The sequence below is a fragment of the Solanum pennellii genome, chromosome 9 (genome assembly GCF_001406875.1).
Source record: "Solanum pennellii chromosome 9, SPENNV200".
Lineage (NCBI taxonomy): Eukaryota > Viridiplantae > Streptophyta > Magnoliopsida > Solanales > Solanaceae > Solanum > Solanum pennellii.
This window is the reverse complement of record NC_028645.1, coordinates 29,843,399-29,853,035: the sequence shown is the minus strand read 5'-3', so window position 1 is coordinate 29,853,035 and position 9,637 is coordinate 29,843,399. Positions and strand designations below refer to the sequence as shown.

The window sequence follows — 9,637 nt, the reverse complement described above, 5'->3', positions numbered from 1 at the left end:
GATCCCCCTACCACCCCCACCCCCACCCAAAAAAAATAATCTAAAAGAATTTTACCCCCCCCCCTAACACACACAAAAGAGTTGTTTTCTAGAAAAAATTTAAATCTTAGTTTGACAGTTGGGTCTCGAGTCGGGTGTGGTTTGATCATGGTTCAAAAGTTGGGGTCAAAATTCTAATTTGAAAGTAAAATCTTGGGTATCGCATCGATTGTTGGTGGTTGGGGTAAGATCCTGATTTGAAAGTCAGGTCTTGATTTGAGTATCGAAGTCAACCCGAATCGATGGATTGTGCTCAACTTCAAGTGTCGGGGTCAAGTCTTGGGTCGGATATCCAATCCCGATTCGAATGTCCAATGTCGGGTCTTGGGTCGAAAGTCGGGGTCAGGTCACGGGTCAAATATTAGGGTACTTTAAGATATGTCATCGGGGTTGTGATGCAATTCAGATTGCACTAAGGTCGTTCACTTGAAGTCAAGTTTTGGACCTTTCAAAGAATGCAAGGTTTGTTCATGAAGTTAAGAGGTTCTTTAGCTTGTGTTGATAGCAAAGAAACGATTCCATGCCTTAAAGATCGCTTAGGGAGTTCAAGGGAAAACGGTGGATGAAGCTACCACATTAGGCGAGTTGGACCCATTTGGCGACTCGCCTAATTGCTTAGGTGAGGGCTCTAAGCTTGCCTAAAGTTTCAGAAGTCCCAAAAGAAGAAGAGTCAGCTCGCCAACTTGATCAGTGACTCGTCGATGGGACCTAGCTCGCCCTTCTCCCTATATTGGGCCTCTTTTGTAATAACTACCTAAAACTATAAATAACTAGTTTAGGTTCTCATTTCAGCAGACTTTTGAATATTGATATTTTGAAACTATTGTACGAGTAATGAGAGCTTGGTACAAGCTTGGGTAGACTATTGTATTGTTTAGAAACGTTGGTTGTGAGGTGAATTCATTTCCATCGATGCCATTGTAAGAGGTAGGTGCTCATTGTACTAATAACGAATTGAGGTCTTAGAGTTTAATATACCGTTTGGTTTCTTTCTATTTCCTCTTTTTCGCGTCTATCTATCTATGTAATCTAAAAGGATAGACCTTTTAAGTGGGGTGAAGAGCAAACCAAAGCTTTTGAGACTTTGAAATCAATGCTTAGCTTCATTCCTTTGTTGCAATTACGTGATTTTGAGAAAATGTTTGAAGTTGAATGTGATGCTAGTAAAGTATGCATTGGAGTCGTGTTAATAAAAGACCAAAAGCCCGTTGCTTATTTTAGTGAAAAGCTTAAGGGTGCAACTTTAAATTATTCCACTTATGATCTTGAATTATATGCTTCGATCAGAGCATTGGGTAATTGGAAACACTACTTGTGGCACAAAGAATTTGTCATTCAGATCGCATAAATCTCTAAGGCATATTCGGGCCTAACGGTAGTTAAACAAAAGGCACGCCAAATGGATTGAATTTCTTGAAACTTTCCCTTATGCAAGTCAATACAAAAAGGAGAAGGAAAATGCGGTGGTCGATTCCTTGTCTAGGAAACATGTGTTGATAGCTGCCTTACCTTCTTTTTTTTGAAAATGGTAACTTAAAGCTGCCTTACCTTCTAAATTGCTTGGCTTTGAATGTTTGAAGGCAATGTATCCCAAAGACCCCATGTTTGCTCAAATCTTCCAAGATTGTGAGGAATGGGAAAGGGAAAGGGAAAGGTGGCTTAGGGATAGATCTTCTACTTCCTATTCTAAATTTGATGGTTTCTTGTTCAAAGGCAAGAGACTATGCGTGCGTATGAGCTCTTGGAGAGAACTATTTGTGAGGGAGGCACACAATGGGGGATTAATGGGTCATTTGGTGTTGATAAAACACGGGGAATTCTCGAGGAACAATTCTATTGGCCTAAGATGCACAAAGATGTTGCTCGAAGTTTGTGGCCAATGCATTGAATGTCGAAGTGCCAAGTCAGGTCTCCTTCAACATGGTTTACACACTTCACTCCCCACCCATCAAAGACATTAACTTGATATTTCAATAGATTTTGTTTTGGGTCTGCCAAGGACAAAACAAGGTAGAGATAGCATCTTTGTTATTGTTGATCGATTTTCAAAGATGGCTCATTTCATTCCATGTCATAAATGTGTTGATGCTTCCAATGTGGCAACTTAGTTTGTTGAAAAAGTTGTTAAATAGCATAGAATTACTCGATCCATCGTAAGTGATAGGGACCCAAAATTCCTTAGTCACTTTTAGAAAGAATTGTGGTGTGGACTTGGTACCAAGTTGTTGTTCACAGCTTCTTTGACCCCCAGCTGATGGCCAAACTAAAGTTGTGAATAGGACCCTGGGTTCTATGCTTCATGTTGTGGTGCATGGAAAGTTGGCCTCATGGAATGAGCATTTGCCTTTAGTTGAGTTCGCTTATAATCGAATTATTCATAAAACTATTGGCATGACTCCATTTGAAGTGGTGTATGGTTTTAATCCCCTAACCCCTTTTGGATCTCATTCCTCTTTCTCAAGATATTGTCTTAAGCTTAGATGGAAGCAAAAGGGCGAAAGCCATTAAGAAACTTCATGAAAAGGTGAGACTTCACCTAGAAAAGAAAAACCAAGAGGTCGACAAAAAAGTGAATATCGGTTGCAAGAGGATTATGCTTGAACCGGGTGGATGGGTGTGGGTGCATTTTCGCAAGGAGCGATTCCCCACTCATTGGAAGACTAAATTAATGCCAAGAGGTGATGGTCCATTTCAAGTGCTTAAAAGACACAATGACAAGGCATACAAAATTGACCTTCTTTCGGAGTATTAAGTTCACAACACCTTCAAAGTTTGCGACCTTTCTCCATTTTCAACTCTTGATGATGATGATCCGTCAAATTTGAGGACAAATTATTTTCAAGAAGTAGAGAATGATGCAATTCGGATTGCATCAAGGTCGTTCACTCGAAGTCAAGCTCGTGACCTTCAAAGAATGCAGAGTTTGTTCATGAAGTTAAAGATTCTTGAGCTTGTGTTGATGGCAAAGAAAGGGTTTCATGCCATAAAGATTGTTGGGGGTGTTCAAGGGAAGACGATGGATGAAGCTTCCACATTAGGCGAGCAGGACTTATTTAGCAACTCGACTAAAGTTCCAGAAGTCCCAAGAGAAGAGTCAACTCGCCAACTTGATCGGTGAGGGCAACTTAGCTCGCCCTTTGGACCACTTTTGGGTCTCTTTTGTAATAACTAACAAAAACTATAAATAGCTAGTTTAGGTTCTCATTTCAGCAAACAATTTTGAAACTCTTATATGAGTTGTTGAGAGCTTGGTACAAGCTTGGGTTGCTTATTGTTTAGAAACATTGGTTGCAAGGTGAATTCATTTCCCTCGAGGTCATTGTAAGAGGTAGACCTGTTCATTGTAGGATTAACAGATTGAGGTCTTAAGGCTTAATATACCTTTTGGTTGCTTTCTATTTCCTCTTTTTGTGTCTATCTATCTATGTTTATTTCTTTTCTTTCATTTATGCATTTTAATTCATAATTCATAGTGAGAATTACATCAAGTTGTGTCCTAGTTCGTGTGTCGAGTCATGCCTCGATCGATTATTGAGGTTGGTTTTCGGGTCAAATTATTTCTACTCTCCAATAAAAAATAAAATATATTTTCAAACTGTTTTTCATTCAAAAACCTAACACTTGGAAAATATTTTTTGAAAAATATTTTCAAACATTAGAAAATAAATCAAACATCTACTTGTTCTACAGGAAAACACATTTTCCTTCATACCAAACACACCCTAAATAGATTTCTAGCTGGAAAAGATTTAGAATTGGAGGAAATAAATCAGAAAAATGGTGTAGTCTATAGGGGAAGGTCTTTATAAAGTAGGTCTTTTATAATTGGACTATGTATGGTACTAACATGTTACCTAATTACAATCCAAGTTTGTTCCACTACAGGAATGGACTTGCATTATTTCTTTAAAGCAAACTGAGAGAAAAGTGATGGAAAATGAGTTCAAAAATCTAAAACAGATACTGGAAGTTGCAATGTGCTGAAAAACTAGATTAGAGAACCAGCTCCCGTTTGCAGTGTCAAATTCATTGTATCCAGTCTAGTTCAATGTATGAGTTGAAACCTTATTCGCTTCCTCCATTATTTGCTGATTCTAGAAGCTTTATTGTGAGGTGATTTTCATAGAGTGTGAGCTTGAAGATAGTTAGCTTAAAAAACTAAGCTAGAGCTCTATGTTGCTCAGACTGTTCAAACATATCATCAGGTGCATGTTGGATCTTCAAAAGTAGTGCATTTTGGAGGATCAGACAGAGGTGCGCAATAATTTTGAAGAGACTGATCAACTTAGCTAAATCTAGTTGAAGATGGTTTTGCTACAAACAGAGTGGCTAAATCATCTGCCTAGGATTTAGTCGCTTAGGTTATTATCAGAATAGGTGTAGGAACAAGATAAGTAAATAAAATCCTACTTGATGACGGATTGAAATGTAGTGTCCTAGTTGGAAAAGGAGTCGAGCGTAGTGTATATAAATAGGGTCTTAGTGTAATAAAAAAGAGACACAATTCAATAATATTTTCTTATATATATTTTCACGGTATCAAAGCCTCTACAATCTGGGTAGAGAATCAAAACATAATGGCTTCGGAGTCGGCGGGCAATTATAACTAATATTGTCGCCCGTCTTGCCAATGATTATCTTAGCAAAAATTAGGGCAAACATGACAAAATAATCATGTTAAGGAGTGATCTGAGAAGCATTTGACATAAAGAAAGTAGTCACCGTACTTCTTTTCGCTAGCTTCTTAAATCTAACTTGTGTACATCGTGCATCTCTGTGGTGACTACTTTGTCATATCCATTTTGCATAGCACCGCGCGTCTTTCCCCATTATTTTCTCATATATGAGTTGTCTAGCACACTGAGTCTTTCCGATGACTACTCATATTTGATTAGCATAGTTCCACACGTCTTTCTGGTAACTCCTCAAGATCTAACCACGTGCTAGCACGTGAGCTTGTTTCATCTTGTTTTCCCAACTTCTGGTTCAATATCTATCGTCTCTTGATTTCGAGACGACCCATATATTTTATATCAATTTCTGACAAATTTTCAGTTTGTTCCTATTCAACTAAGATTGCAGACGTCCAAAGCAGTCCTTACTAATTTTCTTGCAGATATCTTTACAAAGTCTCTCGCTGATCCTTGTATTAATCACATCCGTAACAAGCTCGGTACATATGACTTGTATGCTGGTGCTTGAGGGGAGTGATAGAATAGGAGTAGGAACAAGAATACAATATAGAATCCTACTTTGAAAAGGACTGTGATCCTAGTTTAAAAAAGGAGTCTAATGTATTGTCTCTAAATACAGTCTCAATGAAATAATGTGCAGGCACATTTCAATAATATTTTTCTCATATATTTCTCCCAGATATAAAGAGCTTTGCAACCTGAAACTGCTCTCGTGTTGGCAAAGTTTAGTTGAGAGAAATCTCAAAGGTGGGTTGTGATTTTTCTTCCCTTGAGCAAGGAACTTATCCACATAAAATTATCCTGTTTCAATTAATTTTCGCATTTTTTACAGCAGTAGTTAGCTGAACCAGTACGAAGTACCAGCTCCTCATACTAAAGATGTGCAGACTGCAACTGAAGTTAGCTAAGAATTTTGACAGGCAGAAAGTTTAGTACCGCCCTATTCACCCCACACTTGAATCGAGTAGGTGCACTAAATTAACAGTCCAGTTCCCAGCCATTTCTCCTCTAATATAGTGAAAGAGACGGGATTTGCATCATTTTTATGCCTACTGCCTAAACGATAATCAGAGTTCAGAGTGCACAAAGGTCCCGTTGTTTTCCTAAGGATAGCTAAAATCATACACAGAGATCCCTAATGAAAGTTATCTTTTCAAATAACGAGTAAACAATCCTTGATAATTTCTGTATGCCCAGCCAACCAGGTTGAAATTGTTTGTCACCAATGTATGAGACATACATTAACATAATGTGCATGTAAAAATACCATCAACCAGTCATTTTGACAGACAAAGGAGAAGATTTCATATCTATCAAAGTTTTTAAGTGAAAGAAATGTGAATCTCCAATATTTGCTCTCAAAAAGTTCAATAGACACTTACATGTAAATATATCCAAAATTATCAGCAACAAGGACCACATTTCTTTCTGAGTTGACATCCAACCCATAAAGCATCCTCCAACTGCTTGGTCCCTACAAGAAAATCATTTGTGACTTATACAACCATATAACCACTTCATGACGACTGACTTGCTGGTGTCATCGCTCCCACTCTCCTTTCTTTGCTATTCCCTAACCGAAAGGGATAAATTTAGTGATGTAATCAGCGTGACCCAGAAGCTCATTGGTGTCTCTAGAAACACGATGGGGGCATCAAGACGTTACTTACCTTGACCCACAGTCAGGGAATACACACTTAATAATATTCAAGGATTCAAAAGTAAACAGCTATATTACAAAGCAAACACTGAAGATGATTCAAACAACAAACCTGACTGAAAACCAAGGGAGAAAAGTCAACATGAGAGTCAAAAGGTATCAAATATGTAGACGTATCGGTTTTCAGTATACAAGCAAGGTTAAAATTTCCTGTAATAATCTGTGTCCTTGCTGCTGAAATGTATCTATGGGCACTGAAAGGGGACAAGCAAGTTCAGAATAAAAGTGTCCAGCGCCGTGTTTACAAGGTAAAAAATCTCCCGTGGACTTGTCCAACCACAATAACTGAAATAACAGGACAATTCATATAAACATAACAACTTGTTTTCAGAAAATCACCTCCCACCCATTTGGATTAAGGTTCATTAGCGACAATGAAATCCCAGTCTCTAGGTCCGTACAACTGATTGTTCCGTCAGATGAAGCAGCATATATGGATCCATCATTTGTCGGGTTGAACCTAAACGAATTAAAAACAACTCATTTTTTCACTGAAAAGATAATAATGCAGGTGAAATCTAAATGCAGCTGCAGACATTAAAACATATCCATAAATGCGACAACAGGAGAGAAAAACACTCACTTCATGTTGTTAAGTATACAATTGTGTATGTTCCCATATACAGTCTTTTCATGCACTTTCCCAAAATCCCAGATGCCAAGTTGGCCTTTCTGAAACATAAAGTAATATAGCATTAACCTCTACAAATTTATGTGACCTTCCAACAGAGAACTCAATTCATTGCCACACTTTAGAGTTATATTGCAGAGAGATCTTGGACCTTATCACCAGATAAAAGAATATTGTTGTTTGTAGGATGGAACTCCAAGCACGTGATTCGCCTACTGTGGTACCTGATTACTGCACAGTAGACTTGATCTGGGATCACATGTGCTGGCTTGATCTATTACAGAAACCAAGGAAAGCAAATTATGAAGCACATTCTATAAAGATACATATTGTGTAACTTCACTGTATAAAGGAAATATGTAGCAGTATAATAAACAAGGAATGGTAATCCGTTAAGCTACAACACTTCACAATGAAAATTTACCCTATAATCAAAAACTAAAGTAGAAAACATATTTCACATACGTTGCGAGAGATTTTATGTGGCAATGATCACATGCAAGATGCAAGACATAAAATTATATGAAGAATTGAACAAAACCTGAAAACATGTTCCCTCTGTTCCATTGTTATGTGGCACTATTTTACTTGACAGGGAGGTTTTAAAAAAAGAAGACATACCATGACATTTATGCTACTATACAAGCACATCATTAAGAGGTAAAAGAAGAAGTCTAAAGTTAAAAGAGTTTCTAAATTTAGAAGGCATCATTCTTTTTGTGAAAAGATACAAAATAGGAAGAATGCAACATAAAATGGAATAATGGAAATAAAAAGGAGCAAAACGATGTACCAATGAAAACTAGAATACCAATGTAGTATCTGTAGAAACATAGAAGCTGAATCCTTGAAATCCAACATAAATATATGGAGTAAAACTGAAACTACAATTAATTTCATAGAGAAAAAGAAGAAAAATCGATTGACAGATATTTAGCTCAAAATAAACGGAGAAACATTCTAGTCAAACTGTAAAGCTTACAAAGTACTCCCTCCGTCCAGAAATATTTGTCACGTATCGAAAGTCATTTTGACGAATTTTCAAAAATAAATTAGATCACATTATTTTGATATTTTAAACAAAAAAATTAAATATTTTAAAACTATATGAAAAATACTATAGATTAGAATTTTGTCATATTAATATGACGAAAAAATGCATCTTACAATATTGGTCAAAGTTTTTATAGTTTGATTCTAAAAACAGAAACTATGACAAATAATACCGGACGGAGTGAGTAGTATGTAAGGAAGCATGAACATTTATTGGCAAAGAATGATACACGTGGATGTGAGGATAGCATATCTAAACTTACTGGAGGAAGGCGGGGGTGAAGCTGGCGTTGGAAAACAAATTCCAAAGGATTAGTTGTGTTCTTGTGAGGCGCTGGGTGCATCCCATATTCTGTAGCTACTCGGTGGGGGCAAGTGACTGTGGTGTGACCTTCAATCCCACAAGAAAGAAAACAAAACTAAAGTTAATATTGTGGAGAAAACGTTAGAGCAGTAAGTGGGCAGAAATTACCAGGCAATTTGCATAGAAAACATGGTTTCATTGGGCAATCAATATAAGTTGCACCCCTGAAACCTGCTTCATGACCACTTCTCTTGCAAACCTGAAAAATAAAAAACCCTTGAGAGTATAGTATAGTACTAAGCAGGAAAATTTGAAAAAATAGTGAAACAAATACTACTTTGCAAACTTTCTTGAGAGAAATAGTGATGGGTGTTTTCCCTTTTTGTATTCTCTCCTCTTCAGGTGAAACTACATTAGCAGCTTCTTCTTCTTCTTCATCAGAAGAACTTTTCTCCGACTCCGTGTCTCTATCGATTACTACTCGAGGAAACAAACTTCTTCTACGCATTTTCTTTCGACACACAATTGGGTACACAATACACAAATACAACCACAACCTACTTAACAACAACCCGCTCTTCTCCTTCTTTTTTGAAACCTTAACCCATGGCCTAACAACTCGACACGACTTCTTATTTTAAACCGTCCAAATTCATCCTATGCCTCCCTCTTTCTCTCTTATTAACTCTTCATCTTCTGCATTTCATTTTTAAAAAAAAAAAATCTTTAATAGTAAATTCTTCCAAGTATTTTTTTACTCATAAATTTAGTCTCAAAAAATTCTAATGTGAGTTAAACACAATTTGTAGAGTCTCGACTTAAATTGAATGCATTTTGTAAACTCTCACAAAATTTCAATCTCTACATATGTCGCCTACTTCAAGGCTTGTCGGAGTGTAGACTTGATAAAATTCAAGACGAGACTTGAAGTACTCATTCTTCCACCTTTGCAGCTTCAGATTTTCATATTTGATTTGCAGCTTCAGCTTTTCATATTTGATTTATGAGAGAAGAGATGAAGGGCAGATTTCGCCCCATTGTGCGTGTCAATTTGTTTCCAACAAATTTTTAACATACGAAAAATAAATAAACCACACAAATAAAATATAAAGAAACATAAATTTATCGGTCAAGATTGCGGGTACAATTTTGTTGATTCCTTGATTCTACTCTCCTAAGATTTATCTATGATTCGA

At 36.9% G+C, this 9,637-nt stretch overlaps 1 protein-coding gene across 1 annotated transcript in view; it reads right to left on the bottom strand.

Annotated features, from left to right (window-relative positions):
- Positions 1-9,107, bottom strand: part of LOC107029211 (protein DAMAGED DNA-BINDING 2) — a 12,949-nt gene extending 3,842 nt beyond the window's left edge. Inside the window, exons 1-7 of the mRNA XM_015230573.2 lie at positions 8,779-9,107; positions 8,610-8,700; positions 8,401-8,528; positions 7,236-7,358; positions 7,037-7,125; positions 6,793-6,913; positions 6,116-6,207 (exon numbers count right to left, since the gene is read on the bottom strand). Of these exons, the coding sequence (XP_015086059.1) occupies positions 6,116-6,207; positions 6,793-6,913; positions 7,037-7,125; positions 7,236-7,358; positions 8,401-8,528; positions 8,610-8,700; positions 8,779-8,949 (815 nt within the window). The 5' untranslated portion in view covers positions 8,950-9,107. The remainder of the gene's footprint in view (positions 1-6,115; positions 6,208-6,792; positions 6,914-7,036; positions 7,126-7,235; positions 7,359-8,400; positions 8,529-8,609; positions 8,701-8,778) is intronic.
- Positions 9,108-9,637: the final 530 nt, after the last annotated feature.